Genomic DNA, 25,168 nt, shown 5'->3' with positions numbered 1-25,168 from the left:
TTTCTAGTCATATGAAAAGATGCTCCAAGTCATTATTAATCAGAGAAATGCAAATTAAGACAACTCTAAGATACCACTACACACCTGTCAGATTGGCTAAGATGACAGGAAAAAATAATGATGATTGTTGGAGGGGATGCGGGAAAACTGGGACATTGATGCATTGTTGGTGGAGTTGTGAACGAATCCAACCATTTTGGAGAGTAGTTTGGAACTATGCTCAAAAAGTTATCAAACTGTGCATACCCTTTGATCCAGCAGTGTTACTACTGGGATTATATCCCAAAGAGATTATAAAGAAGGGAAAGGGACCTGTATGTGCACGAATGTTTGTGGCAGCCCTTTTTGTAGTGGCTAGAAACTGGAAACTGAATGGATGTCCATCAGTTGGAGAATGGCTGAATAAATTGTGGTATATGAAAATTATGGAATATTACTGTTCTGTAAGAAATGACCAACAGGATGATTTCAGAAAGGCCTGGAGAGACTTACACGAACTGATGCTGAGTGAAATGAGCAGGACCAGGAGATCATTATATACTTCAACAACAATACTAGATGATGACCAGTTCTGATGGATCAGGCCATCCTCAGCAACGAGATCAACCAAATCATTTCTAATGGAGCAGTAATGAACTGAACTAGCTATGCCCAGAAAAAGAACTCTGGGAGATGACTAAAAACCATTACATTGAATTCCCAATCCCTATATTTATGCACACCTGCATTTTTGATTTCCTTCACAAGCTAATTGTACAATATTTCAGAGTCTGATTCTTTTTGTACAGCAAAATAACGGTTTGGTCATGTATACTTATTGTGTATCTAATTTATATTTTAATATATTTAACATCTACTGGTGATCCTGCCATCTGGGGGAGGGGGTGGGGGTAAGAGGTGAAAAATTGGAACAAGAGGTTTGGCAATTGTTAATGCTGTAAAGTTACCCGTACATATAACCTGTAAATAAAAGGCTATTAAATTAAAAAAAAAACCATATTTAGGGAAGTGTCATGAAAAACATATTAGAGGGTCAATGTAGGTAGAAACTGAAGGAATGTTTTCATCACAGTATAATACAGACAAATTTAGAAAGAGGTGAAGCATTTTGGTTTTAAACCTGGCAATAGAGATATGAAATAATGGTGGCAGTGGTACAGGGAGAAGAATGAGACATTTCAATTTCCCAGACTTCTTCAGGAGCATTTGTTAATTCTTAAAAATTGAATAGTTAACCATTTTCTGATAGGCTTTAGTGAATATTTTGGTTTTCCCCTCAGGAAGGGTACATAATACCATATAGGGGTGAAAAGTAACAAGATTCTTATTTGAGTATAATTTGGAATGGATGATTTTGGAGGTCTCTGTAATCCTTTATAAAATCTCTGAAATCCTTTGTAAAATCAAACTTATTGGTTTAGAATTTTCAGAAATTGTTTTTTTCTTTTTTTGAAACTTGGGATAACATCTGTTCTGAAGCACTTTTCCCATTCTCTATGATCACTGAGGATGAGAGAGAATTTATATATGCCAGAGTTTTGTTTTGATTACTATAAGATACTCTGGAACTAGTGATTTGAATTCATCTAGAGAATTTAGGCTCATCATCATTAATAACTTTCTTTGATTATCTTGGCTTTTAATCTCTGCTTTTCCTACCATCCCACTTTGTAGATATTATAGAGTATGTTATGTCAAATCTTCTTTGTAGATAATGATAGTTACAGGATACATATGTATAATCTAAAATGGCACTAAGATTTTTGGTACACTCTGTGGCAATTAAGTACCTTAGAAAATAGCAAACAGAACTATATAAAATATGAAAAGAAAAAGCTTATTGCTAATTTGGGGGCATTATAAAAAAACTAGCATTTTGACTAGAAATGAAAGTATAGATAGTATGTGGAAATATGTGGGAAGACATTCTAGGCTTCAAGAACAATATGAGCGAAGACCAAAGGCATAAAAGTACAGAATAGAGAGGACATGGCAATAATCTAGCTTGTTTGGAAATTATATGTGGAGAGCTTTGCAGCAAAATGGAGAATTTTAATGGGAATAGAGATTCAGGTGAATGGAAGTGGATTAGAAGCTTATTGAAATGATGTAGATGAACAGTGGTGATGGTCTGTTTTGTTGTAATGTATCATCAGGAAAAATTTTCTAAGAGACAAAATGGTCAGGACTTAGCAAATATTTAGAAATGAAAGGGGTAGAATAAGGAATACTCATAGATAAAAGAAAGAGTATGAATATAGTGGGGAACCTGTATGAATATCATATGTCCATAGAAGTATGTAGAAGAAAGGGCAAATTAAAATTGAATATGTCATTTAAAATAACTGATCTTTGAATTCTATATTAGATTTTTGTCTGTGTTTATTTTATAGTATTAGCCCTGTGTGTAATGGAAGGGTTTTGAGATAGATAACTAAAGTAAGTCTTAATAAATTATTTTAAAACTGTGTGAACAGGAAAAATGAATGCTGTATGAACTCACATTCATTCTTTTTTTTTTTTTTTTTAGTATTAGAAAGCTATTGAGGGAAGCTTTTTAAATGACTTCCCCAGATCACACAGTCATGTGTAAGAACCAGATATTGCCCCCAATTCTTTGTGACTACAAGACTGTCTTTCTAAGCTGTCTCTCAGAAACTGAATCTTAAAATTCATATTTTTCTAGGTAGCAGTACATGACTACGAAAGTGATTCATGACTCTATGGTATTCAGTAGGTGGCTTTTTATCAATAAAAATTCACTACCTAAGGGTAGGCAAACTAAAGTGAATCCAGGGAAAGCTCAGCAAAACAAGACATGAGGGGCAGGATGGTACAATTTGAATAACACTGCATTTGGAGTCAGAGATCACCGTGGGTCAGCCATACACTAGCTCTACCACATACTAACTGTGTCATCTTGGACAAGTTTTTTTTAGACTCATTCCTCCTTCCCTCCCTCCATCCCTCCCTTCCTCTTTTTCTTTTGTCCTTCCTTCCTTCCTTCCTTCCTTCCTTCCTTCCTTCCTTCCTTCCTTCCTTCCTTCCTTCCTTCCTTCCTATATTTTATATCCTTTCCTATATTCCTTTCTATATTTCCCTTCCTCCCTCTCTGAAAAGTTATTATATTGTAGCATATATTTAAAATAAGGACTGAGTTTAGAATAAATAAAATCTCACTTAATCTTACTCTTAATAGCAACTAGCTTTTTGATCCTGGACAAATCTACATGGCCCTGGCAGCTCGCTAGAATTTATTTACTAAGTCATAGAAGGGATTTGATCAGCATTGGTTAAAAAAGGATCTTCTATAGTAGTGTAGTTCTCTACAATTATGGTTGCATAGATCTTTCTCTTATTTGACATTTGAACAGCTTTTAAGTAGGAACACATACAATAATTCTGAGATCGTATAATCTGATTCCTGTCATTGATAAGTAAGCTTATTATAGGGGGAGAGGGAAAAGACATTTTCCCTTGAGTTTTAGTATTGCAGAGCTCTATTCTCTTCAGAGTACCATAACACACATAACTTTGGAGAGAATTGCTCCAAATGTTTCACCCTCACCTGTGTTTTCCTATCAGTAGCCCACAATTCATCATAATCTGAAAAATCTGAAGCATTTGAAGAAGTATTAGATGGAAGAATTTTTAGATTTGTTTTGTTTGGCAGTAAAGTGAAGAATTAGAAAGAGAGGGCAAATTTCAGAGAAACCGGTTATGGCTGGATTAGTGATATATAAGATTGAAATGAGTTTTCTTGCATGGCAGTGCAATTTTCATTATTGTGGTAGTTAGATAGGTACAGGTCAGACTAGATGATCCCCCTGAAATACCAACTAATGTAAGCAAAATAATTCTCTCTTTTGGGTAGAAGTTAAGGAGGAATCTTTGTGACTGAGGCAAAAGGGAGGGTTTACCTTCTTATGCAAAGTTCCCAGTAATTTTCCAGATACAAAAACAAGTATTTAGGTTACATGTCCAATGAATGAATAACAGTATGTTATTAAGTCAATACTGATATCATCTCTTACTCAATGAATAATTAAATATTTCCATGATTAAAGTGACTGACTGCAAGTGGAATAAAGAAAATATTGTTCTCTGAGCCAATGAAATTTCTATTATTTGTATGTTACTCTTTCCTCTTATTTATCTATACTGTTATTTAGACAGCAAAAAATATAATAGAACCTCATATGACTGCTTTAATTGTTCAGATTTTAGGAATTATTTTTAAAAGTGTCCATGAAATAGTTATTTAAAAGAGAATAAAATATTTGTGCTCTTTTAAAAAAAATCACTGCAATATTCCATTGACTTTTGCAGCCAAATAGAACTTTTTGGTGAAGCAATTATGTATAATCAAGCTAAACAAAGCAACCCTTTAATTATATCTGAAAATGTTTGCCTCTTTTTATTACCTCTACTATTCATTTGGTTTTTTTTTGTGGGGGAGATTTTTTTTACCACCAGTCTTCTTAAGTCGTGATTAGACACTGAACTGATCAGAGAAGTATGTTTTTGAATATTGTTTTCCGTTATATAACTGGTAATCCTGTAAATTATTGCCTTGTTTCTGCTTATTTTGCCCTGCATCAGTTCAAATAGTTTCTTTGAATTCTTCATATCCATTACTTCTTTTCTTATTCAATAGTATTTATTTTTCCAGTTACATTTAAAGATAGTTTTCAACATTAAATTTTTTAAGATTTTGAGTTCCAAATTTTTTTCTCCCTCCCTTACCTCTCCCCTCTCCAAGCAGCAAACAATCTGATACAAGTTAAACATGTAAACATATTCATTACTTCTTATGGTGCTACAATATTTACATACATTTATATATTATAATTTACTCAACCATTCGCTCATTAATGGGTACCCTCTTTGTTTCTAGTTCTTTGATACAACAAAAAAGTGCTGTTAAAAGAATTTTTAAAATATATGGATTGTGGATTGAAGCCTAATATTTTCATCTTTGTTTTTGTTTTTGCTTTTGCTTTCTCACAATTTTTTTTCCTTCTAGCCTGCTTTTTCTTGTACAACATAACAGATATGGAAATATATTTTTAAAAAATTGAACATATTTTACCTCTGTCAGATTATATTATATTAGTGGAGAGGGAAAAAATAAGGAAGGGAGAGAGAAAAACTTGGAACAAAAAGTCTTCCTAAATCAATGTTGAAAATTTTCTTTACATATATTTGGAAAAATAAAATGCTATTGAGAAAAAAGAAATATATGACATTTCTCCCTATGACTTTGACATGCTTGTGTTAAGGAACATGCCTAGGTGAAGGGGCAGGTCAATTCTCCTAGAGCCTCCACTGCTATGAATCATAACACTTGAAGGAGTTGCAAAGCATCCTTTGTTGACACAGGTGTTGCTTGTGGATTGGGAATGAAATAAATTAGAGGAGAGAGGTCAGAGAAAGCAACTGTCTCTCCGTCTCCTTGTATCATCCTCATCCTCTCACATGAAGAGATCCATTCTACAGGTCTGAGTTAGACTTCCAGCAGCCACTGGCAGGTGGCTCCCATATCACAACATATGGCGCCCAATGTGGGCACAAGAAACATAAGAAGTAAAGAAGCAGCAGCACCTGAGAGCTGTTTGTGAGTAGGATCCTCCCAGGAGAGTTCCTTCCGTAACCCATGGGGAAAGAAAGGGAGAAGAGACCTAATAAGACTTTTTTTAGTTGGAGTAATTAAATGGGCCAACACATCAAAGGGCCAAGCCAGGAGACTGATAAGAGACTTATGAAAAATGCCTCTTCTGAATACAGTCTTTGCCTCTATGACATCTCATAAGATTCAACACCTGCTATGCTATTTGCATTCTTCAGAGTGTGGACTGGGATAACAATTAATGCACAACCTTACTGACCATGCTGTAGGGGAAAAATAACCACGTTTCCAAACAACAAAAAACAGGGAATTGTTAAGGACCATGCCTAAGTGAAAGGGTATGTCAATTTTCCAAGAGCCTCCACAGCTGTGAATCATAACACCTGAAGGAGTTGCAAAGAAACCTTTACAAATGCAGATGTTCTTTGTGGATTGGAATGAAATAAATTGGAGGCAAGAGGGAAAAGGAAAGAGGTCAGAGAATGCAACTGCCTCTCAGTCTCCTTATATCATCATCATCCTCTCACATGAAGAGATCCATTCTACAGATCTGAGTTAAACCTCCAGCAGCCAATGGCAGGTGGCTCCCATATCACAACATGTTTGGAAAGTATATATGCTTAGTTATGTTATGTAATTATTTTAATTTCTTTGGTTTTATATGACTGAAATTTCTCCCAGTGTTCCTCCCTCTACTCGTTCATCTCATCTTCCTCATAGGATATTTCATATAACAAAAAATATTGTTTAAAGAAAAACAAGAACAGGAAGAATAAAAAAAATTAGTAAAAACTAATCAACATATTCAAGCATACTAATGTACCATGCCCATGTATCTCCCATAGATTTCAAAAAATTGGGTGACTGTATCTTTGCAATCTCTTGGTGGGGGCTATGTTTCTTTGTAATTTTGAAACTTCCACTTTGGATTATTTTGTGTTTTTTTCCCTTTCCATTTAGTGTTGTAGTAATTGTGTATACTTTCTTGTCTTTTATTCTGCATCGTTTTCTGGGGTTCTCTTTTTGCCATATCCTTTCTTATAGCACAATAATATGATTTATTTATTAAACCCATTTTGTTTAGTCCTTCCACAATTGATGTGCATCTATATTGCTCCTAGTTCTTTGCTACAACAAAGTGATGCTATAAATACTTTGGTGTATGTGGGGACTTTTATCAATTAATGACCTTCTTGAAGTATATACTTAACAGAGCAATCTCAAGGTCAAAAGGTATAGACATTTTAGGTACTTTGCATAGTTCCAAATTGCTTTCCAAAATGCTTGTACTGATTCACAGTTTCAACAGTTCACTAGTGTGTCTGTCTTTCCTTCCTTTCTTTCTTCTTTCATCTTCCTTTCTTCCATACACATATAGCTATTCTGTCCTTCTTACTATTTTTCACACATTACACTCCATCTTCATGCATTTTTACTTGCTGCACTTCAATCTCCATACCTGGAATGTTTATCTTTCTCATTTCTATCTTTTACCTTTCCTGGCTTCTTTTAAAGTTTAGCTCAAATTCTTCTATAGGATTTTATAGAAGGTTGTTGGTACCATGTTATTAGTACCTTACCTTTAAAATTGCATTTTATCTACTCTGTATATACAATATTATTTGTATCTTGTTCCCTCAGTTCCTTGAGTGCTGAGACAATGTATCCCAAACATTTTTTGGTTTGGATCTCAATCATTTAGCCCTTTGCCTATCATTTAGTTAAAGTTTATTAACTTATAAATAACTAACAAAGATTACAGAGAAGTCAAGACGGATAAGGTCTGAGAAATATCTGAAGTATTTAGTAGTCTGGCAAATGTTGGCCTACCCAGTTCACCCATATTTTGTGCTAAGTGGTGGAGAGACAAAAAACAAAAGGGGAGGGGGAGGGAAAAAGTCCCTGCCCTTACGGTACTCACAATCCAGTTGGAGAACCACATGCAAACTATGAATAATCAGTAGAATAATTTGGCAATATTCTCAGAGGTAAGCACCATTAAGGAAGATTGGGAAAAACTCACAGAAGGTAAGATTTTCAACTGAGATCTGAAGGAACTTATAGAAACAAAGAAGTAGAGATGAGGAGGGAGAGAACTCTAGTGAATTCTGGAATTGAATTGGGGAAATTCTGGAATCGAACTGAGGAAAATCAGTGAAAATGCCTAAATGGAGAGATGTGTCTTGAATGAGAGACAGTGAGGAGGCTGCTGTTATTGGATCATGGAGTAGTAACATGTAAGAAGACTGAAAAAGTATGGAGGGACCAAGTTGTGAAGTGCTCTCAAAAGTCAAACAGGATTTTTCAGTCCGAAGATTAAGGGAAATATGCCTAAGGAACAAGCAAGTAGGTCAGTTTGGCTGCAATGTAGAATACATGAAGGAATGTAGTTCACAATAAATTTGATGACAGCTGACATTGTTGCCCTCTTATGCCCACTGTGGACATCTTCACTTTATATAAACATAACATTTTTGTAAAGATTTTATAGAAATAAAAATACAGGTAGATTGGTACATTGTGCTAAATTGATTTTCATCATTTCTTTCTTTTTTCCCCTAAAGCAGTCTACAATCATGTCAAATTTATGAGGGTTTTTCCTCTGCTATTCTAAAAATCAGTTCCTTTATGTTTGTAAAATTGTGTCCCTTCTAGCAAAAACAAATTTCCATCTATATTTGTATGGCTGTAGGCCATACAGTTTATGAATCAGTTTATGAATAATTTTAAAGCTCCAATTCTGTGCTTATTTTGCTTTATAGAGTATTAAGAATGCAGCAAGATCTTATACTTTTCTCAGGCTGTACTTATTAAATTTCTTTAATTTATTTCCAAAATTAATTGAGGGATGAATTTGCTTTTTTTAGTTATATGTTTGAATTTGTTTTGGGACTTAATGGAACATTCTGAAATTTAAATTTGAGAGAATTTTGATTTTTTTCCAACTTGGAATAAGATAAGGAAATTGAAGTCAGCATTCTTTTATTCAAGGTAGACTGATTTTTTGTGTGTGTATGTGTGTGGGTTTTGGCAGATACTGAAGATGTTAAACTAATAGATCTTGGAGCCATCATCAGTGTTTATATTTGTTCTGGCACTTTAACTGGAATGTTCAGTACAAAAGATGATATAATTTGTGTGGAAGGAATTTGAAATTACATTTTTCTCTTTTTTAAAGATATATTTTATTATAGCTTTTTATTTACAAAAATTGCATGGGTAATTTTTTCATCGTTGACTCTTTCAAAACCATCTGTTCCAAATTTCCCCTCCCTTCCCCCTACCCACTCCCCTAGATGGCAGGTAGTCCAATACATGTTAAATATGCTAAAATATGTTAAATCCATTATATTTATACATATTTATACAGTTATCTTGCTGCACAAGAAAAATTGGATCTAGAAAGAAAAAATAACCTGAAAAGGAAAACAAAAATGCAAGCAAACAATAACAGAAAGAGTGAAAATGCTGTGTTGTGGTCCACACTCAGTTCCCATGGTCCTCTCTCTGAATGTAGATGGCTCTCTTCATTACTAAACAATTGGAACTGGTTTGAAATATCTCATTGTTGAAAAGAGCCATGTCCGTTAGAACTGATCATCATATAATCTTATTGTTGCTGTGTATAATGATCTCCTGGTTGTGCTCATGAAATTATATTTTTCTAGTCTCTCTTCTTCTCCCAGTAGTTCATGTATGGGCATGAAGTAGAGGCCACTTAGTCATCCTTCTGCACTGATGCCTCATGAATTTTCTTACTCATCACCAGCCTATTTTCAAAAATCATTTATTTATTTTGTGGTGTCTTTTACTCTATTTCTTTCTTATACCTCTTTATATGTTATATATCAGCTTTCTGACAGCTCAGTACATGCTTTCATTGCCTTTTGAGTGATACTCATTTTTAATTCTTCAAACAATGATGTTATATGACCTACAGCCATACAAATATAGATGGAAAAATTTTTTGCTAGAAGGGAGACAATTTTACAAACATAAAGGAACTGATTTTTAGGATAGCAGAGGAAAAACCCTCATAAATTTGACATGATTGTAGACTGCTTTAGGGGAAAAAAGAAAGAAATGATGAAAATTAATTTAGCACTATGTACCAATCTACCTGTATTTTTATTTCTATAAAATCTTTACAAAAATGTTATATATTTATATCAAGTGAAGATATCTACAGTGGGCATAAGAGGGCAACGATGTCAGCTGTCATAGATGATTTTTAACAGATGATGCCACATCTTTATAATTAAAAAGCTAAGTGAAAGTTAAGGAAAAAATATAATATTGCTGTGTTTGTTGACTTTTAAAAAAAAAGTTGATTTGATTAAACAAAATGAACACTTAAAGATTCTCCTCAGGGAAAGTGTTTGAAAATAAATAAAAAGTATACAGCAGTGCAGATAATCTGTTCGCTGTTATTCTATGTTGACTCCAAGTTCAGTAAATCATTGGGAATATTTGTTCACCTGAGGTTTTTTAGCACTGAAGCCAGTGAATCACTGTAGGGGAAGTAATATTTGCTTTCCCAGATTTCTGGTACTTGTAACATTTGTGCACAGCTGTTTAAATTTATCAGTTCAAGTTTTGTCAAATACTCTTATCACTTAGAAGCAAGGGTTGTCTTCCCCAGCTCCCTTTCATTCTCCAGTTAAAACTTCTGACTTTCCTTCTTTTCTTCTAGGATTGGGTTTAGTTGATATGCAATAATTTGTCTCTTTTTTTCCCCTCCCTCTCCAGTAACTTTTTATTATCATCCAGCATCTGCTGTAACAATCTGTGAATTGCTCTTTTTGCCTGGTACAGGGATCAGTCCAAGGGGCACTGTTGTTCCATGGATGTCTCAGGTTTCCTTAAAGAGCTTTGTGAATAATTCTTTCCAGATTTAAGCATTGCCTTAGGAATAACACTTACTTACAGGTCTTTAATGGTCATAAGTGGCATCTATGAAAGATTTTGAATTAAGTCCAGGGCCTTGCCATATACACTTTTTGTTAATGGGAACTTTGAAACTTAGGAGCCTGAGTTACATTACAGGAAGTTATGGAATAGAAGAACAATCTATGAAAAGTCATCCAAACATTTTGATAATGGGCTAACTTTACCATGTGGACGTTATGTTTTAGTAATTAGAGCTGGAAAGTAACTTAGAGGTCAGATATTCGCATCCTGCCATTTTACAGCTGAGAAAACTAAGTCCCTGAGAACTGAAGTGATTTGTCCAAGGTAGCAAGTAGTAAGTCCTGGAGTCATGATTCCAACTCATTGTTTCAAAATCCAAAATGGAATGAAACTTCCTTAAAAAAAAGTTTGATAAATTAAATTTGACATATTAACAAATATAAAAATGAACCTTTATGTACAGCTTTAATACATTTTATTTTTCTTTTTATCATTTCTGCCCATATAATGGTTATGATGAGAACTTCAGAGTTCTTTTAATATACATATCTCTTATTTTTAGTGATTTGGAGCTTTCCCCCATATGATTATTTATAATTATCTTGACCTGTTGCACTGATGAGCTCTTTTATTTTTTTTAACATTTCCATTTTTAAATGATCATTGCTTTATAATATGCAAGCATTCTCCAAGATAGCACACTTTGTTACAGATTATAAAGTTATTGTTTAACTATACTGTATACTGTAATTTATAGAGTAGTAGTAGATCTATATCTATCTATATATATGTATTCTTTAATTAAAATTATTCTATTGCTAAAAAAATATTAACCATCATCTGAATTTTTAGCCAATCATACTCTTTTTTGCTGGTAGAAGGTCTTTCTCTATATTGGTTGCTGTTAACTGATCAGGGCAGTGGTTGCTGAAGGAGCCAGACCAGTGGCAATTTCTTAAAATAAGAGAGCAATGAAGTTTGCCTCATTGATTGACTTTTTCATTAGAACATTTAAAGGCCATTATGGCTATTAATTGATTTAATTACAATTTTGTTGTGACTCAGAGAATAAGAAAGCCAAAGGATAAGGAGAGAGACTGGTTTATTGGTGAAGCAGTCAGAACACATACAACATTTATTGTTTGCCATGTTCTGTGGGCACAGTTCATGGTGTCCCAAAACAATTATAATAGTGACATCAAAGACCACTGATCACAGATCCACCCTAACAGATATTATAAACAAAAAAAATTGATATTTTTTAAGAGTTACAAAATTACAAAAATTAACCAAGCACAATGTGTACATAGGTTATTGGAAAAAATGGTGTTGCCAGACTTGCTTAAAACAGGGTGACCACAAACCATCAATGTGTAAAAAATGTAGTATTTGTAAAGTGCAATAAAATGAGACATGCCTGTAGCATGACATTTGGTACTCTTTAAGATTCCTCTTTCCCCCTTCTTAAATTATTTCTTCTTAGATCCTATTGATCCTCCAGATAACTTTTTTTTTCATCTAGCTGTATAATAACTGGAAGTCTTTTTTGGCATGAAACTGAATAAGTGATTTAAATTAGGTAGGATTGCTATTTTTAATATATTGGAATAAACAATTAATATATCTCCAATTATTTAAACATATCTTTTCCATAAATAGTATTTTGTAGTTGTATTCATATATTTTCAATGTGTGCTTTGGTAAATGGACTACTAAATATTTTATATACTTTATATTTATTTTGAATGAAATTTCTTTTTCTATCCCTTCTCATCTCAGCATTTAAACTTTTGCTTAAAATAGTTCTTGCACTTAGGAATTCTGAAGCTATTATTTTTCTATCTACGAGGCGGGGCATTGTAAATGTATTTGCTTTTTTCTTTAGTTGCCTCAGTTCAGCTTCTTCATAAATAATTTTTCCAGAAGTACTTTCTGTAATATTTATAAAATTCTTCAGCAATATTGTTAACAGTAATGCTTCAAATATAGTAACTTAAAAAGTGTGTTGACAAAAGAAAAATCAATACTTCAAATTTGAGTCGCCATTCTTGGGAATTCCAGTGTGTGCTTAATTGTATTTATAATTACTAGGTTGCTAAGATTTAATGTGAACATGGACACCCTTATCAGAATATTTAATTTATATTAATTTATATATATTATATAAGAATTATATTAATTTATATTATAAATACAAAGTTTAAAGTGATAATAAACTAGCTATATTTGACAATTATTCCAAAAAACAATTCAAGTACTCAATTTAATATTTTACCTCTCTAAAAGAGTTGGAAGTTTCTTAAGTTTGTTTCAGTAAATTGAATATTTACTCAATAATATTTGTCTTATATTTCAGAAAACACATCTTGACTTTCTTGAAATTTAGGTACAATAAAAAGTTATTTCAAATAACATACTATTCAAAGCTGTACTTTGTATAAAATACAAACATTATAGAAATACTTGAATAGAAACACATTTATTGAAGGATTTTGAGCTCCACTTTTCTTTCTTTCTTTTTCTTTCTAGCACTCCTTTCTTCCTTCCCTCCCTCCCTCTTTTACTCCCTTCTTCTCTTTCTCCTCTCCCTCCCTTCCTCTCTTCCTCCCTCTCTCTCTTCCTCAGTCCCTCCATCCTTCCCTCCCTTCCTCCCTTCCTTCCTTCCTTCCTTCCTTCCTTCCTTCCTTCCTTCCTTCCTTCCTTCCTTCCTTCTTTCCTTCCTTCCTTCTTCCTCTTTCTTGTTCCTTCCTTGCTTGCTTTCTCTTCCTCCTCCTCCTCCTCTTCCTTCTCCTCCTCTTTCTTCTCTTCTTATTTTGCTAGATTCAGCCTATAATTAGAGGCAGACAATGAACTTAGTGAGAAAATTAATAGATCTCAGAATCAGGAGGACCTGGGTTTAAGTCTTACCCTAAAAATATTGACTTTGTGATCCTGGCAAAGTCAGTCAATTTCTCAGTGCTCTAGTTAAAGACTAGACTTTAGTTAAGACTAAAAGTTGCAGATCAGTTGATGTATCAGTATCAGTGTAGGAAGTTTTCCCACTGGGAATATCCTCTGCTAATAAAATCATGGGTCTGGATAAAAAAAAAAAAGTCTCATAATTATATACAAAACTTTATCTGAAAAAATAATGTTTGTATTTAACATATATCCAATCAACAAAAAAATTTAAGTGCCTTCTGTATAATTTCACTTTAGTAGATACTGGGGACACAGAGATAAAAAGGAGACAGCCCTTACCCTCATGGAGCTTACAACAAATGCATACAAAATAGAAACAAAGTAATTACAAGGTATTTGTGAATGAAGATACTTGAAGCTGGGAAGGATCATATAAGATATCCAATGGGAAGTAATTCTTGCTCTGGACTTTCGAGTAATTAGGGAATCCAAAAAGTAAAGTAAGAGAGGGAGTGCTTTCCAGGCATGAGAGAGGAATGACTAGGCTGCCATTAAAAAAACTTTTTAAAAGATGAGACTTCAAGTTAACACTATGATATAGCAACCAAGAAAACTCATAGGATGAGAAGGATCTCAGTGTCTAGGAAGGAGGAAGTATTAGTGATATCTCCTGCCCTTTGCCTATACATGGAGTATTGTTTTTAGTTATGGGTGCCTCATTTTAGTGAGTACATTGATTAGAGAACATCCAGAGGAGAGACCAGAATGATCAAAGGCTATCCCACATGAAAGTTATTTGCAGATTATGAGCATAATTGGTCTGAATAAGACTTTATGAAGAGAAGATCCAAGAGGTAAAAAATAACTTTTGTTAAGTATTTTAAAGCCTGTCCTGTGAAACTGGGATAAATTTTGTACTGCTTATATGAAGGGATCAGAACCAGGAGTAAGACATGGAAGTTGGAAATAATCCAATTTAAATCTGATGAAAGAAAAAGGAAAAATCAAAAAGATCAAAATAAAAAATCAGAGCTATCCAAAAGTGAAATGGGCCACATTGGGAAATATTGGGTTCCCACTCACTGGAGACCTTGCCTATGCTAGATGGAAGTTTACTGGGTAGATTGTACAAAGAATTATTTTTTAGTTATGGTCTGCTCTCAATTGTTTCCTGAACCTCCTTCCAAATCTGAAATTCTGTGAAACTCTTTGAGAGAGATAGATGTCCTTTGTAGATTGTCCTTCATCATTCTATCTCTTGTACAATGAAAAGGGGCAGAATGTGCCAGAAACTCTTAAGTACTTTCTAAGTATCTTATTTCATCCTCAGAATGACTCAGTAAAGTAGGTGTTCTCATGACCCCCATTTTATAGTTGAGGAAATTGAGGCAGATAGTGCCTTGCTCAGAGTCACATAGCAACTAAGTCTCTGAAGTTGGATTTGAACTCGTCTTTCTGACTCCAAATGCTGTTTCCATTGTGCCACCTTACTGTATCAAATGAATTGTTAGATTGCATGTTTCCTTGTGAAAGGCTGAGCCTGCATGGTAGATTATTATGTGAAAATTAACAAATAGCTTTCTATTGTTTGTTGTTTGGAAACATTAACTTTCATATTCAGATAATTGTCATACCTAATCACTCTAAAATCAAATTTTCCTTTATTTGTCACTAAGCAATATTATTCCCTTGGTGCCATATTCATCCAGCTTAACTTTCAAGGAGGAGAAAGTAAAGAGAGTTAATCTAGGCAGACCCTATCCAGGATTTTTTCTTGCTTGGTGAAAAGTATCATATTTTAATACAATATATCAGAATTTAATAAAATCCAAGATTTAAAGAAAGGAATGCACACAAAGTTATAAATTGCACTGTCAAGAGGTCTTATCCTCCCAACTAAATCTTCTTTGGATGAATGTTATCACAAGTAGAAAAGTAATACTAAAAAAAATCTTGCTAGACAGGTTCAATAAAAACCAGGATTTTTTAAAAAAATAAACTCTCACAAAATCATAAAGTTGGAATGGGCCTGGTTTAACCCCATACTTCACCAAGAAACTCCTTTAAAATGTCCCTGACAAGGGGTCATCCAAAATCCCTTTGAAGGCCTCCAGGGAAGGAGATGCTCACCTTTTTCTTGAATCATTCCACTTTAGGTTAGGTTTTATTATTAAAAAGGTTTTTTGTTGTTGTTGTTGTTTTTGTTACACTAACTTGAGTTAGTTTTCTTAAAGGTGAATCTCTCTCTGCATTTCTCTTTTTTGTTTTTTACTCAGACTCTGTGTCTTTCTGCATCTTTTACTCATTACTTTTAATTCTATCCCCACCATCAAGGAAAAGACACATTCACAACTTTATCAAAAGTTCTTTATTGTGCTTACTTTTATATTGACTTTCCAAAAAGACAATTTATACTTTTTGTAAATTTTTACCATTTTTCTAGCTGGTAAGAGTTTTCTTACTGGTAACCAGGTAAGAGTTGCTATGATTTACTTTTATTTTTATTGAATTGGATCCATCTTTCATATGATTGTTAATAGTTTTCAGTTCTTTGGAAAAGTACTTATTCATTACTTTTGGATAAATGCTTATTCACTGGAGAATGGATCTTGGTCTTAAATCCTTGTGTTCATTCCTTCCATATTTTGAATATAATAAACTCATCAGAATATTGAAATAAATATATTTTCCCAGTATGTGCTTTCTCTTTTTATTATAGATTCCTGGATTTTGCTCATGTAAAAGCCTTGCAAGTTCATGTAATCATAATTACTTATTTTATCTATTTTATGGTTTCTTTTATTCCTCATTTTGCTAAGAATTATCTCTTGAGTTATAGCTCTAAAACGAATCTACTCTTGCTTTCTTCCAATTTATTTTGTGTTTAGGTTGAATATCAGTTTTGAGCTTACTGTGCTATGGTATATGATGGAATTTAATTTCCTCAGAATGATTTTATCATTTATTACTTTAAAAAAGAGAAATCTTTCCAAAGAATTTCATTTTCAAATTTATTGAACACTATTATTATATTTGACCATTTCTTATTCTTGTTTATTTAGTCAGTTTCAACAGTCTGTTTTTCTTTTAAACCACTTCCAAATAGCTTTTGATAATTACTACTTTGCAACACAGTCTGAACTATAAATATATTTTCCCTTCATTTTTTACTTATTTTTCAATTTTCCTTTGAGATTCTTGATTAGGAGTTCTTAACCTAGGGTATATAAATATTTTTACAGATATATCACAACAAAATTGGTTTTGAAAGGTCCAGTGGTTGCATTAATTTGTCAAAGAGTGTATTTCATAAAAAATATTAAGAACTTGATTCAAAACTTATTACTCCAAAAGGATTTTGTTTTTATTTTGTCTAATTCCTAAAAGTATTTCCTTTGTAGTTTAATTGACTTAAAAGCAAATCTCTAAATTAATTTGGGTATCATAATAATTATAATAGTGTATCTTAATCATGAACAATGAACATACTTTCAGTTATTTAAATAATTCTTTAATTCTTCAAAACAAAAGGTTTTTTAACCTTGTATGTAAGCATTAAGTGTGTTTTGGCATATAGACTTCCATGTAAGGTACACATTTTACAACTATTTTAATGGAATTTTCTTATTTACAATCCCCCCTCAGAATTTTATTACTGTGTAGAATTGTTAATTACTTTTGTTGCTCAATTTTGTATTATACTGCTTTACTAATGCTACTAATCATCTCAGTTAGTTTCTTTGCCATGCTCTTTAGTTTCTTATTTAGCCATGTCATCAGCAAACATGAATATTTTAATTTTCTCTTATCTAGTGTATGTCTTTATTTTCTTTTATATTAATGCTATTTCTAGCATTTTAGAACTATTATATAATAGAGGAGAGGGGAACTATTTTGCTTTACTATTATATTTATTGGGAAGGTTACTTATGGAAGCAAAAATGCTTTCATTTGCATTTAAATATATACTTTTCTATTAAAAGTGGACTTCTCATACCTATTAGAATAAATGAATATATTTTTTGTGTTTAAAAATATAAATTTTTGTTTATCTTTTCTACATTTCTTCCTGTGCACTTCTTTCCTCTCTTCAGTGAGCCATCTCATAGAATGAAGAACATTTTAAAGTGTTTTATTTAGAACCATACAACTAATAATTGTCATAGAAGAGATTTGAACTTAATTTTTCTCCTGATCTAAATCACATTTTCCCCCAATTATAAGACACTTCTATTCATAGAACTGAAAGAAATAAGCAAATGTGATTATTGAACTATGTCAGTGTTTTTTTTTTTTTAAAGAAAAAAAATCCATTTATCCAAATTAATTAAAAAAAATAGAAATGAGAGAAAATCTATGAAGGAGAACATATATCAGACAATGCAGAGTAAAGGACTTCTACCATTAAAAGCAAGAATTCAAGATAGATAAATAACAGAAATATTTAATGACAAAAGCTATTCACAAACAGAGAAGTAGTCAAAAGATATAAAAAAATTCTCAAAACAGAACTGTAAATTATTAATAGTTACATGAAAGAATGCTCCAAATTACCAATAATGAGAAAAATGTAGTCAATACAGCCTTGAGGTTTCACCTCACACAAACCAACTAATTGACAAGGATAACAAAAGATGGGAATAGACAGGCAAAGGAATGAATTGTTGGTGTACCTGTAATTTAGAACAACTTTTCTGAAAAGCAATTTATAATTATGCAAATAAATTGGCTAAAATGTTTATTCCCTTTGACACAGAGATTTTGTAGAAGATATACCCTAAGGAGGTTATTCACCAAAAAAATCCAAAACAAACAAATCAAAAATTAAAGGTTCCGTATACACTCCAAAAATGTATAGCAACACTTTTTTAAAAACTCTAAATAAAAATATCCATACATTAGAAAATGGCAAAATAAATTATGGTACATGATGTGGTTATAAGAAATAGTACAATGAATAGAAGGATGGATGGAAAAGTGATCTGAATCACTTTTGGAGCTGATCTAAAGTGAAATAAACAGAGTCAAAAACAGTATAAACAGTGACTACATTAATGAAAATGGAAAGAATAACTATCAAACAATAAAAATATGATGAAATTATATTGTTATATTTATAATAAAATTATAAAGATACCAGCTTGGCCGCAAAGAATAGATATACAAAGATAATCTCTCCCCACCCCTTGGAAGAAGTGGAAAAGACAAAGATATTGAACATTGTACATCATTTCCTGGTTTTTCCTTCCTTCCTTCTTTCCTTCCTTCTTTCCTTCCTTCTTTCCTTCCTTCCTTCCTTCCTTCCTTCCTTCCTTCCTTCCTTCCTTCCTTCCTTCCTTCTTTCCTTCCTTCCTTCCTTCCTTCTTCTTTCCTTCCCTTCCTAATTTTTTGCTATAAAGAATGCTTTTCCATGATTAAGGAGGAGGGAGTATATAGCAAGAAATCTAAATGATATTAAAATAAAACTATCAATAAAAATCTATTTAAAAAGTTATAGAGAAAAATTATCAGATCCTTATTGTAAAGTTATATGCCAGCAAAAGTATTAAAAGGAATTTAAAAGGAATAATTACCTATAAAATATGATACTTAAATTAATAAAAACATGAAATATTACCATTAAACAACTCAGTCACAGAAAATGAATCTAAATACGCCATACGGGAGCTACCAAAATGAAACAGGAAAGCCCTGGACCATATAATTTTGCAGGTGAATAAATTCATGTATTATTAAATTAGTCTAAATTAAAAAAAAAAAACTTAGAAAGGAATGAGCTCTCAGTTTTATACTACCCTTACTTCACAAGGCTGATCTGAAGAATCTACTTTATAAACCTTAAAGCACTATAGAAATAAAAGTTAATATTATTGTTATACTTTGAAATATAATTTATCTGATTCCATTGGGTTAAAGTCATTGAGAGCAACTAGATACTTCTCTAATTTCTTCTTCCTTTCTTACCTTTTTATCCTTTTCTATCAAAAATTAAAAGATGGAGAGCTAAGATTCCTTTGTTGTTGTTTTTTTCTATTTCACCAATCACTTCCTTTCTGTTGATCAGAATTCCACTTACTCCACTTTTTTTATTCTATTTCTTTTAAACAAGGCATATATACCATAGTAATGGCTCTTGTTTTCATTTATCTCAATGTACTCAAATGTACTTCCTTGTGCTGTGGTTGGGTGTAAGAGAAGGGATCTACTATTTGCCCGGCACTAAGCTAAAGCATTTTGCGAATATGATCTCATTCTTTTACTATTAAAATTACTAGTTCATCTTGCTTATTACTTACATGTTGTGGCAAATTAGTATGGAAATATCTGAGGTCATGAGTTTCATTGTAAGCTTCCTGGATTTTCTCTTGTGAATTACTTTCTTTTTTTAAATTTTTTGATGAATATTTATTAAGCACCTAATGTAGAAGATGTAAACTCCTTTATAAGATCTGGGAATAGGGGAATACAATCAAGAATAACACTGTTTTTACTGCTATTCTTTCTGTGTTGTCCTCTTGCCCACTAATTCCTGTCTTTCCCACTAATTCCTGTCTTTGTCAATTTAATGCTGTTCTAATCATATTTATAAAACCTCAAGCAAGTATTTTTTTTTAACCTCCATCTTTGAATTTTTGATAAAGATAGATTTAAAAAGCCAGATAGATGATGAAATGAAAGGAGAGAGATCTAGTTGCCCTTAGTGACTTTAAGCCAATGGAATTTGATAAATTATGTGTGTATATATATGTATATATATATATATATATACATATATATACTCACATATATGTATATGTGTGGTATATATACACACATATATGTATATGTAGATATACACATATATATCTTTATATATATATAGTAATAACAATAACTATATTGTTATATAGTTATTATATAACAATATTATAATGTTATTATATAACACTAACTTCTATTTCTATAAAGTTTTAAGATTTACAAAGCAGATTCTTCTCAAAGTTGATTTTTTTCAGTTGTGGTCCAGAGATATCTAAGGCCACTTTAATCCAGTCTGCTCTCTCCTAGACCTATTTCTTGAAGGTTTAACACTTACTGTGGTTATTATATATATCTTAGCCATTTTTGGAGAACTTGAAGCATGTCTAATTTACATTTGAAACTTTTTTTTTTCCTGCTAGTTGATTCTAATTATGCCCTGGATGTTTCTCTTTGTCCTGGAGTGTCTTAGTGAAGATAAGAGTAGGGTCTGCCAAAGTCTGCCTGGCAGCATGTTATAGAGTTGGAAGAGCAGTAGTTTAGAATCAGATGACTTGGGTTTAGATCCACTCTCTGTCACTTACTATTTCACTTTGGACAAATCTTCACTTTTCTGAGCCTTTTCCCCATTTATCAAATGCAGAGGTCAAGTTTGATATCCTCAAATTACTCTTTCATCTCCATGTCCACCACATTATTTCAGGCCCTTATATCTCACCAAAACTAGTGCAGTTCCTTCCCAATTGATCTCTTTGTCTCAAGTCTCTATCCATGGAGGCAGGAATATTTAGTAGAAAGACATGGAGATAAGAGATGTATGAGGAATAGTATGGAAACTATGGCTGAAATGCAGCCAAATTGAGTCTGTAGATAATAGCAATGTGCAAGAAATATGTGACAAATTAGTATAGGATCTACGTTGTGAAAGGATTTAAAATGCAAACAAAAGAATTTATATTTGATACTTGGGCAGTTGGGAGGTGGTCTCGATGTCAACTCTATGCCATAGAGAGAGAAGCAGGTCTGGAGTCAGGAGGACCTGAGTTCAAATATTTTCTCAGATACTTCCTAACTCTGGCTCTGAGCAAGTCATTTATCTCTGCTTCAATTTTCTCATATGTAAAATTAGCTGAAGAAGGAAATGGCAAACCATTCCAGTATCTTTGTCAAGAAAATCACAAATGGGGTCACCAAGACTCAGACCTAATTGAAATGAATGAACAACAACAACAATGGATTTAACAGAAAGCAACTGATGTTTATTGAGTCAGGGGTTGGGTATGTGTGATATGATCATATCTATCCTATATTTTAGGAGAATTATTTTGGCAGCTGTGTGGTATATTGGTTTGAGTGGGCAAAGATGAGGTAGGAAGATCAAATAATAAGGCTTTAACCAAAGCCTTATATGAAGATGGAAATGGAGGATTAAGTGAGAGGTAGACACAAGATTTGACAACTGATTGGAGAATGAGAGGAAGGAAGCAAGGTTATGGACCTGATGTGATAGTGGTGCCCACTAATATGGAAGTTAAGAAGAGTATAGATTTAGGAAGAATTTTTTCCCTAGAAGGAAAAAAAAAACAAGATAAAAGTCTACCAATATAATTTGCAAATTAAAAAAAAATAAGTACATAAGTAAAAATCACACTGAAAACAGCTGTGGAGATTTCATGTTAATTTAATTTTGGTGTTTGTTTTTTTTTACTCCTAAAAAGTTGACACTTAGAAAAACTGGGGTTGGAGGTTAATACTTTGGTTCAAGGATTAGGTTCTCCAATAATTTTCAAGGATTGCCAACATAGTGTTCTTGTCTTTTGTAATAAATGCAGAGGAGGTTTCCCCCTCCTCCTTTCTTCATCAAAAGTCTGCATGAATGGTTTTGTTATTGTCTTTGCAATAAAACATGTTAGATCAGCAGATCTTTTTGCCTCTTAAAGAAAGAGAAGCCCTGGCAAGAATTCTTATTACCATGGCAACATAAACAATAAGGCCCAGTGAATATATGAGTTTCTTCATAAAGAAGATGTAGAGTGTGTTATAGCTAGTAGAAGAATAATTATGATCATTTGAAGTAGTAAACTTCACTTGAAGTTAAAAGCTCTGCCTTCCATCCTAATGAAATTACTTTGATGCATTACAAAAACTTAGTTTTCTCACAAATTCTATTAAAATTTCCTCAATGAGATGATTATTTTCTTGTTTAAAAAAAAAACAAAAACAAACTATGAGATTTAGAAATAGAACAGAAGCTAAATCAAAACTATGTAAATTTTTGTCATTTTTAAATCTTAAAAAGTGAATTTAAAAATCCCTATTGCTAATGATGAAAAAAGGAGGTAAGTCAGTGAAATCTGACAGTAGTGATGAAATTTTGGAAGATATTTATCACCACTACCTTTGCATATTTGTTAGTAGAAATGTCAAATAAGAACATTTGATGTATAGCCACTATGGTAAATTGTTGATGAATCCTAGGATAAACTTTTTTTTTTATCAGAATGTTAACATTTTTGGACCATTAACAAATGCTAACTATCTCATATCTGTCCTTATTCAGTTTTAGAAAATGAGTTAAAAAGTGCTACTAATAATGATGAAGAGGAAGAAGGAGAACAATTTGATTTTGACAGTGGAGATGAAATTCCAGAAGCTGATAGACAAGTACTTCTGCCATCATCCGAATTTAACTCCAGAGAGGATGGTGAAAATAAAGAAAGTCCATCGACAGGTGAATGCCCAGGTGGTCATCATGCTGTACGAGTATTGTTTTATCGAACTTTTAACTGATTCCCGTCCCTCCCTTCATCCCACCTCATCCTAGAAGTCTGCTTAAATATCCTGGAGAAAAGTGAATTTTGATAAAAGGCATGATTATATATATATATATATATATATATATATATATATATTAGTTTCTCAGTTAAATTCAATGAACATAAAGCTCCTTGTGTGAATCAGGCACTGTGCTGAGAACTGAGAATACTAAAAGAGGCAAAAGACAATCTCTTCCTTCAAGGAGTTAAAAATCTAATTGGGGAGACAATATGCAAATATATATATATATATATATATATATATAGATAGATATATAGATAGATAGATAAAGATATACACACCTATCCATTCATCTCAAATTGTAAATAGGATAAATGGGAAATAATTTAAAAGGGGAAAGCCCTGAAATTGAGGAGTATGAAAAGGATAAAATTTTAGTTTGGAACTTAATGAAAGCTGGAGAGATCAGTTCATTAAAAATAGTTTAAATTTCACATGTAATTTCTCTTCCAATACAATTTTCCATTGTTTTTAACTAAATTTGTGGGAGTGAAGGGAAAGATATTTTCTTTCAAAGAAAACTAATTTCTTATTAATCTATTGGATATTTTAGAACCCAATTAAAGAAGCATTTATTAAGTGCTTAATATTTGTCAGACTGTGCTGATATTTGGTATTTAAAGTTAAAAAAAAAATTACCTGGCCCCATGGTTCTTGAATTCTACAGAGGAATGATAGGATCATAATCTTAGAGGGAAAGGATCTTAGGGACCATCTAGTCCAACCCTATTATTTTACAGATGATGTTACTGAGTTCCAGAAAGATTTCATTTACCCAAGGTTACAGAGGTCTTAAGTGACAAACCCAGGACTCCAAACAGTTCTTTTGACTCTAAACACAGTGTTCTTTCTGTACCATGTTACTTTTCATGTCACAGATAAGTATACAAACAATAGAAGGAAAAGAGCAATGAAGACTGGTAGTAATGGGTGACAGTTAGGAAAAACTTCCCATAGAAGGTGGTGCCTGGGATGAATTGTGAAAACTGAGAATCCTAGGAGGAAATGAACAGATAAGTACATTTTAGTTATGGGGGACAGACTGTGCAGAGAGAGGCATAGAGGTGAAAGAATAGCAGGAAGGCCATTGGCTGAAACACACTGTGTGAAGTGGAATAATATGTAATAAATCAGGAAATGTAGACTGCAGCCAGATAATGAAGGATCCTAAATGCTGAACATTATCCTAGAGAAAATGAAACCCACTGAAGAAAGAAATTGGATATAATGATGTGTTGATTCAATGCAAACCGATACTGGATATAGTTACTTATTTTATCTAAATCCAACGAAGTATTCAACTGGGGAAACTGGTTGGATTAAAGCAAAAGCCCTCTATGAATTATGCACTTACATGGTATATCTGGAATGCTTATGTCATTGCTCAGGTGATCAAGGTGAGCTGTTCACCAGGCCACAACTTAATTTTGTGAATAGTTTTCAGTAGTTATTAAGTTATTGAAATTCTTGCTGTTCTACAAATATTCCCTTGATCTCAACCTTATTTTTCAAAGATTTAGCCCTCTCTAACAGCTAAGATCACTTCCTTTGAAAGTCCCTGCACCAGCAGTTTAAGAAAACAACCCCTTGAGTTTTTATCATAGATGTTGTTATACACATGAGACCAAAAGCCTTTTTCAAAGCTTCAGAATACCTAATATTAGAAGATAAGACTTAAATTGGAGGGTTTTAAACTTTACTATTTTATCTTTTCCCAATCCTAGAGAAAACTGAAGAGATACTTAATGGCTATAATCCCATGAGCCATGGAAAAATGAAGATTCTTTTTCTTTCTTAGGAGACAGTAATGAAGCTGGAGCAGACAATTTGCAAGCTGTAGAAGATGGTAAACTAGCTGTGCCTGTGAAAGTGAATCCATATTCAGTCATCAATATTACACCATTCCAGGAGAAGGAACCACTGTCACCAGATCCAAGTGCTGAAGAAGAAAGTTCAAACTCCAGTGTGCCAAGTGTTTATTCTGTTCCTGTGCCTTGTGGTTATGCAGTTCCTTCCAATTTACCATTGATACTTCCGGCCTACTCTAGTCCCATCATCATTCGCACTCTTTCTGTGGATGAAGAAGGTAAATTTTATCTTATGTATACAGAAAGGAAATTGATAGATATGGTTATTCTTGGTTGTAAATCA

The 25,168-nt window shown here is 32.7% G+C and overlaps 1 protein-coding gene across 3 annotated transcripts in view; it reads left to right on the top strand.

The window, feature by feature from the left end:
• Positions 1-25,168, top strand: part of ARHGEF10 (Rho guanine nucleotide exchange factor 10) — a 215,807-nt gene that overhangs the window by 48,038 nt on the left and 142,601 nt on the right. For 2 of the 3 annotated variants that reach the window (XM_023494669.2, XM_012539906.3), the window contains exons 3-4: positions 22,740-22,922; positions 24,816-25,103. In XM_023494669.2, coding sequence (XP_023350437.1) covers positions 22,740-22,922; positions 24,816-25,103 — 471 coding nt within the window. The remainder of the gene's footprint in view (positions 1-22,739; positions 22,923-24,815; positions 25,104-25,168) is intronic. The other variant, XM_023494668.2, reaches the window with a different exon arrangement.

This window comes from Sarcophilus harrisii, chromosome 2 (genome assembly GCF_902635505.1).
Source record: "Sarcophilus harrisii chromosome 2, mSarHar1.11, whole genome shotgun sequence".
NCBI lineage: Eukaryota > Metazoa > Chordata > Mammalia > Dasyuromorphia > Dasyuridae > Sarcophilus > Sarcophilus harrisii.
This window is presented reverse-complemented; position numbering and strand designations above follow the sequence as displayed.